At 40.5% G+C, this 15,535-nt stretch overlaps 1 protein-coding gene across 1 annotated transcript in view; it reads left to right on the forward strand.

The window, feature by feature from the left end:
• The window catches only part of BACE2 (beta-secretase 2), a 49,852-nt gene extending 34,455 nt beyond the window's left edge, over positions 1-15,397 (forward strand). The window contains exons 6-9 of the mRNA XM_080376634.1: positions 2,933-3,034; positions 6,761-6,910; positions 7,965-8,133; positions 14,669-15,397. Coding sequence (XP_080232760.1) covers positions 2,933-3,034; positions 6,761-6,910; positions 7,965-8,133; positions 14,669-14,922 — 675 coding nt within the window. The 3' untranslated portion in view covers positions 14,923-15,397. The remainder of the gene's footprint in view (positions 1-2,932; positions 3,035-6,760; positions 6,911-7,964; positions 8,134-14,668) is intronic.
• Positions 15,398-15,535: the final 138 nt, after the last annotated feature.

A 15,535-nucleotide genomic window follows, 5' to 3' on the forward strand; every position in this document is an offset into this window, starting at 1 on the left:
ATCAAGGCTGCTGTGGTTTGGAAGGGCTCAGCATCTGGTCTAGTTTCAGTTGTAACAAAGATGTCTAAAGACTGAAGATGGTGCGTTGATTCAAGGAGACAACTGTCTTTAAACAACTACAGTTTATGGGTTTCTGTTATACAGTAAAGCCAAACCAAAGGGTTTTAAAGCAATTCTGGTCAAAGAAAAGGGAAGGTTTTTGACTGACCCCTGTAGAGATGTCTAAGCGTGTAGTTCACGATGCTACTGAGCAGGTGTTGTCCTGGGCTGCTTCCCAAAGTATTGCATCCTATGCCTCTCTTTTTTTTTTTTTTTTTTTTTTTTTGTTACTGTTTTGTAATCGACTTTTACTTGCTTCAGCCTTGCCAGTTATTATTCCTGATGGATATGTTTTCTGTTTTTATTAGGAATAATGTTCTGCTGTCTCTGGATCAGTCTAGTAAGGCTGTGTTGTAGCAATTTTTATTCCAAAGCTGTTTAATTTTTTTCTGGCGGATATGTGTGTATGCCAGTGTTTTATTTGTTTCTTATTGTTGCTTGTTGCTATTCATGTTTTGATTTTAGTTCTGTAATTTTCATGCCCTGTTTCTATCACACATCTTCATTTTATCTTATGTTTGTTCTCTTAGTTGGAAATCATTGGAATATGATAATTCTAAAGTTTTTATAGTTTATAGAAATTAAGTGACATTCATGATAAAAAACTTACATGTGCATAAATATTATATTTCCTTACAAAATATGTAAATTATATTCCCATATAAAATATTTAAAATGAGTCATACCATCTTTCAACTTAACAAGCAAAACAAGCTCTGTTTAAATCCTTGCCTCTATTATACTGTTAGGAAAGCAAAACTGCTTGTCCTTTAATGTAAATGTTTGTGTTTGCTTTTCTTTCTTGCCTTAAAAAACAGACAACATGTTTTTGAAGAAAAGCCCTTCTACTGATGGTTTAATACATGATGTTTCCAGAAAACAACTCACTTAAAAATCTAGCAGTGTTATGGAAGTTTCCTGTTATTGTTGCTCTTTTCTGAGCCAGGATTTGCTTTCATGTTGTATGTATTAGCACAGTATGCTACTCACTGGTTCAGAAGGCATCATTCTTTCTTGATCAGAGGAGATCTTCCTGCAAAAATCTAGAGGAAGAACAGTAAATTAGAGCCAGTATGATTAAAGTTTGGCTAGTTTAGGGGCTGGCAGAGGATGCATAATTCACTGTATGGGATGATGTACTGTGTGCCCTCTCTCCTCTTAGTTGTTTTCTAGGAAATGGAACATTTTTTGTAACGATCACCAGAGACTACTCCTTTCCTTGCCAGGGAAAAGTAGTCCCCTCGCTTCAATGCTGGGAATCTGTCCAGTGTTAGGCTGCAGCTGTGGCCTTGAGCCTGGCCGACCAGGCCCAACAGAAGTACTGAGCTGCCAGCAGCCCACATTGCACAGGATGCACTGTTAAATATTAAGCAGGAAGACTAAGAAGGCAAGTTACTGCCTGCTGCAAGTATGCTGTACGCAGCATGAAAATCCAGGTGTCTAGTCCCTGCTGCTCCAGGCATTTTGCATGGGTTTATGTCAGTGGTTGACCCTCTTGGCTGTGCCTTCTACCTACTTCTTTCCAAGGGTGGCTTTCCAGGATGCTGGTGACTATGTATTTGTGGTACAAATCTGTTAAAGTGGATTCCACAATGCCTTGATATTTCTCTCCACTCTTTAGAATTATTTTTAAGTGCATAATAAATGGTTTCTCGTTTGCTTTGCTTTAAGCTCTGCTTGGCAACCTATAGCAGCTCTTATTTCAAAACGAAAATAACTAAGTCAGAGTTACTTTTTTACTTTTTGGTGGGTTTTATTTTTGTCACTGTGCTCAAGACATTCCATGTGACTTGGTAACTTCTAAACCAGTGTATTTTAAATCCGCTTGCTGTTTGACCTCTTCCTAAAAACTTATGCTGTATATTACCTTGTGTCTTATGATTATGCCATAAACATGTCATTGTTCAGTAATATTGATCTTGCTGCCTAAGATGGCAACAAAAGTATTAATAAAACAGCTGCCACTGCTACTTGCTTTTTTTTTCTCTACAATTAATTATAGTTTTTAAGGAGTTAATGAAAAAAGATGTACCTTTTAAAATGTTTATTCTTTGTTTACTGTATCTGAAGTTTGTTGAAATCTCTTAGTCTGAGGGTTGGGGTTTTAATAATGAAGATAAATGTTTGCTTAGGTTTTTTAGTGCAGATTTTGAGGCAGCAAGATTGAAATCTCAAGTTTCTTTGTACTTGTTTTTTGTCTGCATTTTAGTGGTTTTCAGCAGTTGGGGAGAGTAAGGTGCAGCATTTGGCATTTGTACTCTTTGAGCCAGTACCAAACATGACATGTAATGAGACCTAATGTTCCCTGACTATTCTTAAATTAGATAAGCCAGCCATTAAAAATGGGCTGCTGTATTGTTTTTAAACTATGTGAGTACTTTCCATGATAGCAGACACCTTGACTCAGGGCTTGGACATATATGTTAAGCTACGTCAGCATGCTTAGCATCTGTCTGTATTGACCACAAGAGTGCTTTTGCCCAGAGTGCATGGGAGGTAAAGTGAATTAGCTGACACCTCTGAGAGGGGCCAGGCTTTTCTTCTTTTTACAGTGGTTTGGCCATTTACACCAGCTGTGGTGACATACATTAATTTCCGGAGTGGCACAGATAAACTCACTCTTGTGTCTAGGCTGACCATATCTTGCTTTTGCTCTCAGACTTCATTTGAATTCAAGCTATCAACTAAAGAGAGCTGCTGACAGGTATGACATGTAGGTTTGGGAAGACAGCTACCAAAAAGGAACAGCTTTGTCATTGTTATGAAACAGTGGAATCTGCATTACATTAACTACAGTGTGTAATTTCTCTCCTTTTTTTTCCCCCCTCCATAGTATAATGCCGATAAAGCGATTGTAGACAGTGGAACCACGCTCCTCCGTCTGCCCGAGAAAGTCTTCAGTGCTGTTGTGCAAGCAATAGCTCGCACATCCCTGGTAAGCTAATGTTATTAAATCTGCTTGAAATGTTCAATTCCTATTACATGATCACATGATCTTTGAAAGGAATGTCATCTTTGCTATCTACCTTGTAAGTCATAGGGTTTTAATCTGAGTGGAACAGAATTATTCCTGGTCTGCTCCTGTTAATAAATGAGAAATGACTGATAGTCTTTGATGGAAATGGAAAAGGGAAAAGAAGAGGTGAAAAGGGAAGGGGAGGAGGGAAGAGGGATGGTCCAAGTACAGACAAGACATGTGTGTATGGAAATGCATCAGAAATAGTGCAGAGGCGGAATATTTTGTTCTAAGGATTTCAGAAACATGGACATAATCCCTGTTGCTCTGATTCAAAGTACTGAGTGCAAAAATCAGTCCTTTCATTCAAAATGGAGTGTTTATAAAAGTAGAAGAACCTGCTACTGCAAGCAGTTCCTTTCCAAATGTAATGCTTATTGTACAGAATGATACCATTCATTAGGGTTATTCGTATCAATAAAGCTGCTTTGACCTTCATTATTGACTTATTTATGTTTAAAATAATCTTTCTTTGAAAATAGAGTGGGCTTTAGAAACAGGGCATGGGGATGGTGAATTTATCTGAGTGTGGAGTAGCTGAAGCAGCATTTTCTGATTAATAAAAACTAATCATAAATTTTGGTTTAATACAGTGAGCAGTGCCAAGAAAGTTAGATGAAGAATAAATCCCAGATATTTCAATGTGAACAATTTTAATATTTTTGTCATGGATTCACAATCAGACAGCAGTAGTTATTGCAAATCACAGGAAATACAATAACCATACTATTGGCTGGCTGCCCAAAAGACAGAGTATTTGCCTGTATGCTGATAATTCAAGATTGAGATCCTTTTCCTACCTGATGGAGAGCAGAGATTTGATGTGAAGTATTCTTCATTGCCTGCAGGTGTTCAGTGTCTGAAATAAATGTAGCAGTTGCCTTATGTGGCTCAGCTTCCCTGGTTGAAAAGTTCTTCTTTTTGCCAAAGCACTTAAGTATTGACAATTTCAGTCAATGAGGGGGGAACTGAAAGAAGCCTACCCAAGAGCTCTTGTAATGGTACCTGGTGGATAGGGCACCCTCCTGTGAAGTGCGTCACAGTGGTCCACACTCCAACCCTGATGTTGGTCAGGGCATTTGAACTGGGGCCTTCCACAGGACAAGTAAATAGTCAACTGATCAATAAGGTATTAGAGGGGAACCACTCACTCACTGTGCTTAATGGTTTATGTTCTTCCTATTAAAAATGCATAAACTATCTGTTCTAGGGTTTCTTTTTAATCTCAAAGACCTTCCTGCTGTACCCCTTTCCCTCCACACACACAAAAAATTGCTTTCACAGCTCTAAACAAAGGAGGTAGTCTATTAAATAAGAAAGTAGTTACAAAACGTACAGATCAGATTCCAGCTGTGTAGGAGCAACGTCAGGAAAATGGGTATTTTCAGTAATTCTACCATGGCATCACAACCGTACTCTTGGCGCTCTGTGCTTCTGGCAGGCTACGTACCGCAGATGATTTTATATATCTGCTATAGTCAGACATACTTCTCTGACCACAGATGAACCAGGTTAACAAGCTCCTGCTCCTAGCAGCTTGTTATGAGCTTCCCAGCAAGATGTTATTGCCCCCTCCGGTATGCTGGGATAACTGCATGTGAAGGATTCCTTTATTTAGCTCCATTAAAAACCAAGGCTGTGAGCTTTATGCTCTTCATTGGTGCAGATTGTTTTTTAAACCTTACTTATTTGGACTAAAGTCTTTTAGGGAGGAGCTATAGGTGCAGTTTGATGTTGGCAGGTTTGGAGGGTGGTGGTTTTGGCAGATGTGTAGACACAGAGGGGTGGCAGCTATCTGCACCTCACTGAGCTGAAGTCAGAACAGCATGTCTACTCACGGCATTAATGGAATGTTAAGTTAATAAGTTGAAGAAAGGAAGGAAGGCTCAAATAAACCTAAAGTCTTTGTTGTAACACCCTTTTAGGTGTTATACAGCCAAATCTCCCCTAATGTATTTCTTCAGCATACAGAAGTAAGACAAAGTAGTGAAATGTAATAAACCATCTTTCTGGGAAATGAAAGTAGGCACTTAAATGAGAGCACTTTATAGGCTTGTTCTGTCCAGTCAGGATGCTATCTTGCAGTTTTTCTCAGATCACAAGCTCTGCTTTCCAAGAGAAAATGGAAAGAGAGGAGAACTATTTTTTTCAGCAGGCCTGGCCTGGGCCTTGGCTGTGAGGGGCAGAGCATTCTGTCCCATGCCAAGAGATACGCTTAAGCATACATGGAGAGTTATGGGTAAAAGCAGTCTGTTTGTGATGGTAAGTCCCATTGTGTGTTTACGTGACCGTATGCTTGTTGGCCCAAGAACAGAGATGAGCACCTGGAAGAATTAATACTGTGCAGCCCTAACAACTGTTTCGTTGACAGGAGTATGTGGTATGAGGTGAATACTTGTCACCTGTAAAATGCCACACAACTAATGTATGAGCTGGTGTTTACAAAATAATCAATACCACATATAAATACAAAGGAGAGGAGTGGCGAGGCTGGGTTCCATCTTTTGTCTTCTCCCAAGTGGGAGGCTTTGGCTGTGCAGCATCAGAACAAGATACTGCCTTGAATGTTGCTTCACATAAGAAGAAGAATCAGCACAAAGTAATGCACTGGGGAAGGTTTTTCCCCTCATCTGGCAGCAGATCAGCTTCAGGGAACATGAACATTAGATAAGATGTTTGTCTTAGGCAAACGACCTCTGCAGGGTTTTGCTTTTTGCTTTGTTAGTGCCATGGATGTATTAAGGAGTGCTGTTAATCAACCTTATTTCAAAATCATATCTATTTGTATTATATCACTACCAATACAATACAACATATTGTATTGGTAGTGAGTGGCAAGGCAGCAAAAGAGATAGAGCAGGGGTCCTCAAACTTTTTAAACAGGGGGCTGGCGCATGGATTAAGTGGCAGGAATTCATCTGCGGCTGCTTGGTTTCCCCCCCCAACCCCCGGGGGGGGGGGGGGGGGGGGCAGGGCGGTTCTGTAAATACCAGGGGCTGGATTGAGGAACCTGGGGGGCCGTATCCGGCCCGTGGGCCATAGTTTGAGGACCCCTGAGATAGAGGGACATGTTTCTTCCCATTGACTGTAGCAGACCTTGATTCCTTTAGATGCTAGGAGATTTTGCCTTAGCCCTTGGCTTCAGAACCCTAAAAGTGAATAAGTAGTTATAGGTATGTAAGGAAGGGAGATGACCACATTACATATTCATGTGGTTTGTATTTTGGTTTGTTTTTAAAAAAAATACCTGTTGCTTCAAAGCATTGGCATTTGGTCAGAGCTGTTCAGAGAAGAGGTAGATAATTGATGCTTCGCTGCTTTGTGGTCCTGATTGCTCTGGGAGGCTGTACATGTTCACTGCAGAAGTGGAAGTAGTGAGACAGCAATGGGGAGGGAAGGGAGAGCTAAACTGGCTGTTTCCTCTTTCTGCTTCTTCCAAGTCATAATGGGTCATAATGCACCTCAATTTGTGCGTTAGGCTTTGAACCTTAAAAAAAAAAAAAGCTCTTTGTCAGACTTGTGTTCATGCTTGAATTTCTCCATGGGAATGGAAGAAGTATCAAATAGTGGTACTGATGATTTACGAAAAATATATCAAAATGTATGTAATCTGTATGTATCACTTTTTTTTTTTTTTTTAAATAGATACAAGAATTCTCTTCTGGTTTCTGGACTGGTTCACAGCTTGCATGCTGGGATAAAACTGAAAGACCCTGGTCCTTATTTCCCAAACTCTCCATTTACCTGAGGGATGAAAACTCCAGTAGGTCGTTCCGGATCTCTATCCTACCACAGGTCTCAACTTTCTTTGTCTATTCAGTTATGTGTTTATTTTTACTACTAAAAGCACATGCTTTTAAAAACAGGGGCTATTTTTAGCAGTAATAGAGAACTACCTTATTGCATACAAGGGAAATATTTTTATATGGAATTTTAAAAATCATATTTTAAATAGGGAAAATAACAAACTTGTCAAACTCAAAACCAAAAAAGAAAAACACGGTTTCCTTCCAAATGCAGTCCATGTCGTTGGGAATTATTATTTCGTATTGTCAGGAAAAATAGGCAACTTTTTCTTCTGTTTTCATGGTGTTCTGAGTTGGAGCACTTCTGAATATGACAGTCTTGGCAATGAGCCTATGTAATCTCTTCATCAGTTTCTGTAACTTGGTTGGTTTATCTTTTATTATTATTCCATCCCAGCTTTTATTTTTCCTCTCTGGCTTCCCTTCTAGTATAGGTTGCAATACAGGCTGGTATCCTCTGTCAGTACTAATACAGTCTTTTACCTCAGGGGATGGTCAAAAGTAAAGGGAAGAATGAACCTACTAAGTACATTTTAACTTGAAATACAGTAAACCCTTATGATGAGCTTTTTCTGTATTGATCATGAGTCTTGGGTATCTGTCGTCTACCCTGAGGAGACAAAGGGTGAAATGTGACTTGAATTTATGAATCTAGAGCTTTGAAGCTGACACTGGTTGCTCTCTGAATCAATTCCATCCTGATAATTTTTAAAATAATAAAATTATTCTGTAGTTTGAGTTCATATCCCAAGTTCTTTCTCAGCTGTCCTTCCCTTATGGAAGTGGCTGTCATGAATTTGCTGTTGACCTTCACATAGCAACTGACTGTGTTCAAATTTAAGCTTAGAGTCAGAGAGCTTTACCTCTTACCTGCATGTAAGCTTTGACTAGTTTTAAATCGTGTACAGAAATCTGTTTGCCCCTATTCATTCTCTATTTCCAGTGGAGTTTGAGTGCTTGAATATAAAAATCAAAAGGTCTGAACTTCTAAGTACTTTGTGGTGTTGCTTCTTACACTCTGACTTTTTTTTTTTTTTTAATAGCTTTATATTCAACCCATCCTTGGAATAGGAGAGAATTTACAGTGCTACCGATTCGGCATCTCTTCTTCCACTAATGCTCTAGTTATTGGCGCTACAGTCATGGAAGGCTTCTATGTAATATTTGACAGAGCCCAGAGGAGAGTGGGCTTTGCAGTGAGTCCATGTGCAGGTAAGAGAAATATTATTCAGGACTTGGTGAGTGAGGAAACATCTGCTCTCTCAGAGAAACACCTTTGCCACTTACCTGATGGGGAAAAGTGTGGTTACTCATGAAGTGGTATTTTTGAGCAATTCCAAGCTATTCCGATTTTAAGGAGAGGAAAAAAAAAAAAAAAAAAAAAGCTGCATTGCACAGAACAGTCTTTTGGCATGAAGTAAATCAGCCTCAGCTCAGGGTATCTTAGCTGTGTTCTTCCCTCAGGGATCTTCCTGAGACATCTGTCTGTGTCTATTTCCCCAACAGTTAACATGAGACAAGTCCCTGTTTTTAATGCAGCTTCGTTTTTTTGTAATTCCTGTTCTAATTTGCAGATAAATTAATTCTTCGACTAACCTTTGCAATGCGCAGCGAAGTACCTTACTCATGCTTTTCTCTTAATGTAAATTGTGCCTTTTCAGCCTCTCAGAAATACTCAAAGAGCGAGCTAAGATGAAAATGGGACTCAAATTAAGACATGTGGTGTTTGTGTTGGTTCTAAACAAATAGTGTTCTTGGTGTAAGTAGAAAGCCATTAATTTTTTAATTAGCTGCTGAGGAAATGTGAAAAAGCTTGTAATTCTTGGTTGATTTTACAGCGCTGGTTAACTTTCTTGCTTTTTCATGGTTTATCTCACCAAGGGTAGCTAAAATTAAGTTCCGGGCTTTCTTCCCATTGTTGAGACATTGCTTTGGTACCACAAGAACATACAAGTGGGAGAGGAGGGAAAGGATGTACACGCATATGCAGGTCTCTGTCCCAAACAGAAGTGGTCTATGCTCTGAAAAACACTGTATCCTGAGATTTGCATGAGGAAAGGACTGAAACTGACTGCTGCTTTAATCCCTGGTATTTATGTTAAAGAGGGTAGGGGCAGTAAGTACCGAGTGCTTAATGCAACCAGGTAATTGAGGGGGAAAAGAGAAATACTAGCTAGCTGAGTTGTAGCTCCAGGGCATTTTACAAGCTGCTTTTTTTTTTTTTTTTTAATCTCTCCATTGTTAATGTGTTAGAAACTGTCATCTTTGAGCTTGCCACGAAAGAAAATCTGGGTATTGATGTGGGTTGCTTAATGAAGACCTCTGTGAGGTACCATGCAGCGATGAAAGACACATTTTGAATGCATCTGGAAGGAGAGTGTAACTAGAAAAATACTGCAGACCAGGTTTTCCTGCCTTTCATTCTTCCTTGTGCTTCCTAACTGCAATTTTAGCAAGCATAAAGCTGTCTCCTGTCCCTGTCACACTGCAACTGTTAATGGAGAGAGGAGGGGGCATTTTGACAGAACATATTGACCGACATGTGGTCAGCAGGGGGCATGAGCCAGCTGGTACTCTTTAAGAATGGCTTTGACAGCACATCTTTGTTCAGAAAAAGAATCAGGGAACCATAATAGCACCTTAATGTTAATATTGCTACATAGAAGCATAGAGTTTGGCCACTTCATGCAGTTCTGCCAACCTCATCTAGAGAGGAGGAACTGAGCGTGCTGAATAGAAAAGAAATCTGAATTTACATGAGCTTGGACACATGATGATACCCAGCTGGTGCTAGAAGGCATTTCCTTCTTGTTTCTTTGTCACAGTTTCATGCATATGTCTAACCTAGCATCACGGGAACGTAGCTTCTTGAGAAATCAGATGACACAAGCCACTGACTGAGACAAGATATACTGATTTTTCAGACTCCAGTCACACGGGGCAGATGACATTTTGCTGGATGTGCCAGTTATGCTGAATTCACTTCTTCACAGCTTGTTGTTTCCATATTTAACACTACTTTCATCAGAAAAACTACAACTGTGAGTGGTTAGCAGTCAGTGCAGTGTGAGGGATTAAGCTGCCTAACTGGCTTTCTGTGGAGGCCAGCCACGTCCTCCATAGCAACTATATTAATGTAATTTATTTGGAGCTTTTTAGTCTGTTTGTGGGCATAAATTAAATTGAATTACTGTTGGCAAGAAACTTCAGAAACAGAAAAGTATAAAAGACCATTTGGGGTGGCTTTACAATGACCTATAGTTTCTTGTTTACAATAGTGTTAACACTAAATTTAAGCCCATCTTTTTATAAGATGTTAAGTGGGTACGTGCCAAGTACAAAAATGAGAACAGACTGAAAGCCTTAACTTTATTGAACTCCCCAGTTTCTACTGAGACTTGGATAGAGATGAGAACTGGCTTACCCCACAATACTCCTTGTACCATTTCCATTCTTCATGATATATCAAGACTGAGGAGAGATAGATAGATGGCTGCAGGAAGCTATTCCATTGTAGCGGGAAAAGGAATTTCCTTTTTCCTCAATATGTGAAACCCTTTAAGACTTATTCTGCCTTTTACTAAATTAAATTTGTTTCAAGTTGCCTTGTCACAGCACTATCCAAACTAGCCAGCTGCAACAAGGCTTTTACCATCCCATACCAGGTTAACTTCAATAAGTAGCTCCCACACCTTGCCCCAGCACAGCCACCAGCCCCCCACAAAGTTTCAACAGTTCATCTACTGTCTGCCCTGTTTCTTCATCCTCTTCAGGCCAGTCCACCCTGCTTCTTGCCTCTGCTGCATCCAGAGTCTTTCTTCTCTGGGCTCCTCTTCCAGCCAGCCTCTCCTCATCCAGGTCCCCTTCCTCTCTCTGCTTCTCCCAGGGCCTCTCCTTGTCTCTTCTACATCCAGGACGCTCTCTCTCCTCCCTCTGCTTCTTCTGGGTCTCTCTTCATTCAGGGCTCCTCTTCCATATCCCTTAGAGCTATTTAACTACTTAAGTTAAAGTAGTTAAGTTAAAGTTAAAACCAGCCACAGCTGCACCTTACCCACATCAGCCAACCCACCACCCCTGAAGCCAGCCCACAGCTCTATATTATCAATGTTAATTAACCTGCCTTCATTCCTCTATAATTCCTCTACAATTCCTCTACATTGCCTGTTGATAATTTCAGGGGTAACCTACTGTTTATGGGATGACTAGGAGAGGTTTTGGATTAGGTCCCTTCTTAAGACAAGATGTTCAGTTCAACTGGTTTGTATTAGTGAAGTAACCTAATGGTACCTTGGCATTGAGCAGCATTAAACTCCTAGTATTTGTGTAGTAAGTGGGAAGGTCATAGGGGCAACACTTGGGTATTTTGGGGGGAAGAAATGTACCAGTCATTAATCATAAATGACTTTACACTGAGTTGTGATGAGACAGAATGCATCCAAATTCACGGGCACAAAACCTAGGAGAATGGATGGCATGATGAATAGCAGCACTCCGGTCCAGAAGGACCTCAGTAACCTGGAGAACTGGGCAGCAGAAAGCTGAGGAGTTTTAGTGAACAGAATTGCAAAGTTCTGTGCATCAAGCAGAAAACCACCATGCATGGGTACAGTCTGGGAACGAACTGGCTGAATAGCAGCCCTGCAGAAAAAGAACTGGGGATTATGGTGGGCCTGAAGTTGAATGCAAGCCAAGGGTGAATGTAAGTGAAACTATATTAACAAGGAGCAATATTTACTAGTTACATTCTGGAAGGCTCAAGTTCGACATGAGGAATTTCTTCTTCACCAGGAGGGTGGTACAGCACTGAAACAGGCTGCTCAGAGGGATCAGGGGGTCTCCATCCTCAGTGTTTTCAAGACCTGGCTGGATACAGTGCAGCTGACCTGATCTATTGATGCTGACAGTCCTGCTCCAAGTAGGAGGCTGAACTAGGTGACTTCCAGGGGCCCCTTTGAAGCCACACTTTACAATTTTATGATAAATTTGATCTAACTTCAGGTTTGGTTCCTTTCCAAACCACCCAAGATGGTGAGTGAGTGAGTGTGAGTTCTACACAAATGTTACAAAATAGCTTTTTTCCAGAGGTGCCATTTTTGTCCTGTAATCACCAATAATGAAGAAAACCTCATTTATTCAAGGTCAAGAATTTATTGCAGGTAGCTACAACCAGATGTTCTGAAAAAAATATGCCAAAATATCCTGTTTCAGCTAATGTGTAATATGCTAAGTGTGTGTGACAGTTCATATTAAGGGCTTGTTTGAAAAATTTAGGTAAATTTCCTTTTTTATTTTCTCTCAATTTCTCTGGGGGTGTAAGAGGGTGAGGGAAAACTTTTCTTTTTGGAGGGAAGAAAGCAGAGGCTGTGCTGCTATCAAGCATTCTCAAAATGTAATTTAAAATGTCGACCACTATGGCAACAGTTTTGTATTGCCTTTTTTAATAGCAGTAATTATTGTACTCAAGCCAAATAATGAATAATTAGGGACTGTTTATTTTCAAAGCTATCTCCAAGGTGGAAAATTGTGCTATTGTGCTGCCTGTTTTTTTTCCCCCCTCACTTCTACAAATACTAAATTCCAAAGTAGTAATACTTAGGCTTTGCATTTCACATTAGTATTAAATGTAGTTTAGTTTGGTTTTGCTGCAGGACTTCATAGAGACAGATTAAATGGTTTGAAGGGGTGAGATGTCTGGAAGAAACAATTACATGGTAGACAAAGTGCAATACTGGGACTCTGAGCAAAACGGATTTCTGCCACAGACCTTGTAGGCAGTTTTTTACAAGTCTGTCCAGTACTGTGCAGTGCCCTTACCATATCTGTGTAACGGCAGCATCTTGGCAAAGATATGCTGATGATACAGGCTGCACGGGCCAGTTTATTGCCACCTGCTGAGTTGAGAGAGTATGTGTTTGGTATTCATCAGTGTTAGGGTGCTTGTGGGTGCAGCCCCAGGTTCCACCCAGTCCACCCTGCAGCATATTGCTGCTAAAGGAGTCTTGCCACACTTGCAGCTGGAGAAGAAGTTGGTTCAGTTGAGTGATCTTCCAGAAGATTCCTGGTTTGGGCATTTTGTTTGTTATGACAGGTTGGTTTTCCATCAGATCAGTGAGTTGCCCTGACTTTCCTTGCAGCCTACCAAGTCGCTAGCGCCAGTACAAAAGATGCAGCAAGGGACAGGAGTGAGAATGAGCAGGACTGTCTCTTTCAACAGCAGCCCGCAATTAAGTTGAATTGTCTGACAAGACTTAAACCTTAAAAGGTGTTGGGAGGCCAGGAACTCAATATCAACTTAAACCTCTCCCAATAAATTGCAGATAAAGCAGCCCACCTATATGCATTTGTTTCTCCACAAAGAACCTTAAAGGTCACCTTCCTGCTTTTCCAAAACCCAGGCTCCCCTCTTCTTTCCAAAGGGTGTTTTATGCAGATATCTTTAAACGTGCTTTCAGGAGTCATGTTAAGATATGTGTAAGAGATACTGTTTTCAGTAGGTGGGATCAATCACAATTTGGCAAGAGTGTGTCTGTGTAAAACAAGAAATTAAGCAGGAAGGTTAAAACTGAGTCCTGGTTAAACCACGACAATCTGACTATAGAGAAGTGAATTACAACTGCTGTTATAATACACAAACAGTACTAACTGTAGGCTTCTAGTTGCCCCAAGCAAGCTGAAAAGTTTCCATCCTTCCCTGGCCATGCACCTGCAGACAGGAACTGCTCTGAATACTTTGTTGCCCTAGGCAACTCACTTGCTCTGCCTTTTACAATACATGTAGCCCTGTCCACAACTCAAGGGAACTTTGCCTCCCTTGCCACCGTTACTGTGACAACCATGGGCAGCATAACCCTTTTTAGCAAATACTGGTTTAACAAGTAGGGGTTTGTGATGGTAATGAAACAAGACACACGCATAGTCCGTGATGTTACCAAGATGGATAGCTGCTTGAAAACAAAGCTGCCAATGCACCCCTTCATGCTTCTTGCCTTAGCTTTGTCATCTGCATTTTTTTAGCTGCTTGGTTAGCTTCTCCCTCCTTGCCCAACAGCACTGCTCCTTCATGTCCCAGCTTCTCACTCCTGACATTGACCTTCCTCTCCACTATTGCCGTTTTCTGGATGGCTGTCACCCAGCTCTCCTGCTTCACTTCTTCCTTCTGAATTTTCACTCCCACTCGCAAGAGTATCTGCACTGCCCTCCACCCTGCACCTTGTGTTTAAGACACAGTCCTTTAAGGTGCCTGTGAAGCTAATGAACCTGCCTGCTGCTCCTTAAGACCCTGGAGTGCAGCAAACAGATGTAAGAATTGTTTGAGGTACTTTTCCTGTTGTTGGAAATGCCAGAAAAAAAAGCTACCCAGGCCCTGACCTGCTCCAGTGTAGGTGTTGTGGGATTTTTAAGCTTTGATAAATTGACATTTCTGAAAGGTTAGTCCAGAGAGAAGGGTTGATCCAGTGGCTTGGGCTTTAATTTGCGCTGTGTTAGACTTGCTTCGAATGTCTGTTCTTTCATTGACAGCCTTGTGTAGATGTGGGAGTCATGGTTGCCTTATGCTTCAGATTCCCAGTTTATAAATACAGGATACTAGCATTTTTATTGTAATGAGAAATACAATAAAACATGAGTATGCTGAGGTGTATGATGATGATGAGGGAAAAGGATATATAGGCATGTAGACTAGATCTTTTGTTATTTGCTTTTAAATGATGTCTACAGACTTAATGTGTTTCTTTTTGTAATTTCTCAGAAGTTGATGGCTTTCCAGTATCTGAGATTGAAGGCCCTTTCACAACAGCAGATGTTGCAAGCAACTGTGTTTCTAGCGTTTCTTTCCATGAACCAGTGTTGTGGATTGCCTCCTATGCTCTTATGAGCCTATGTGGAATTATCCTCCTTGTACTGATCATCCTGCTGCTTATTCCACCACGGTGTCAGCATCGCTACACCGACAATGACGTGGTCAATGACGAATCCTCCTTAGTGCGTCATCGATGGAAATGAGAAACTTGATTGTGAAACCTGGGACTTAAACAGAATGAAGAACAATACAAGGGGAAGAAGCCAATGCCTCAGTCCTTTCTACGTTCATTACAAATTGCTGTTGAAATCCCACCAAATATCCTGCATCATAACTTTTTAAGCTTTATTTTCTAACACTGATTCTGGACCAAAGCACTGTTAACCACCTCTTAAGTGCTATGGTACTGGATTTGCTACTGCAGTACAATGAGCCTTTATGCTCTCAATAGTACCTTCTTTAAAAAAAAAAAAAGGAAAAAAAAAAAAAAAAGAGAGAGAAAAAAGCCACACCATGATGTTCTTCCGGTGTCTGAACAAAATTGTCCGTCCCCCTTTCACAAAAAAAGGAGCTGTCAGTATTTTCTAACTAATCAAGCCCTGACTGTAGAAAAAAAACCACCTTGACAATCTTTCTTATTAATTGCATTAAATGAATACTGCTTTCTGTTTACATCAATTCATTTTGAAATTGTCCTTATGGTGTGGGGGAGGGAGACAGGTCAGACAAGCAGCAGAGAAAAGCAAGTGAGGTCAAGAAGACATTTTGGTTTGTGTTGGTTTTGGTTTTTTTCCTCAAGATCACTGCTGCCACTTG

Source organism: Falco punctatus (assembly GCF_963210335.1).
Source record: "Falco punctatus genome assembly, chromosome: 2".
Lineage (NCBI taxonomy): Eukaryota > Metazoa > Chordata > Aves > Falconiformes > Falconidae > Falco > Falco punctatus.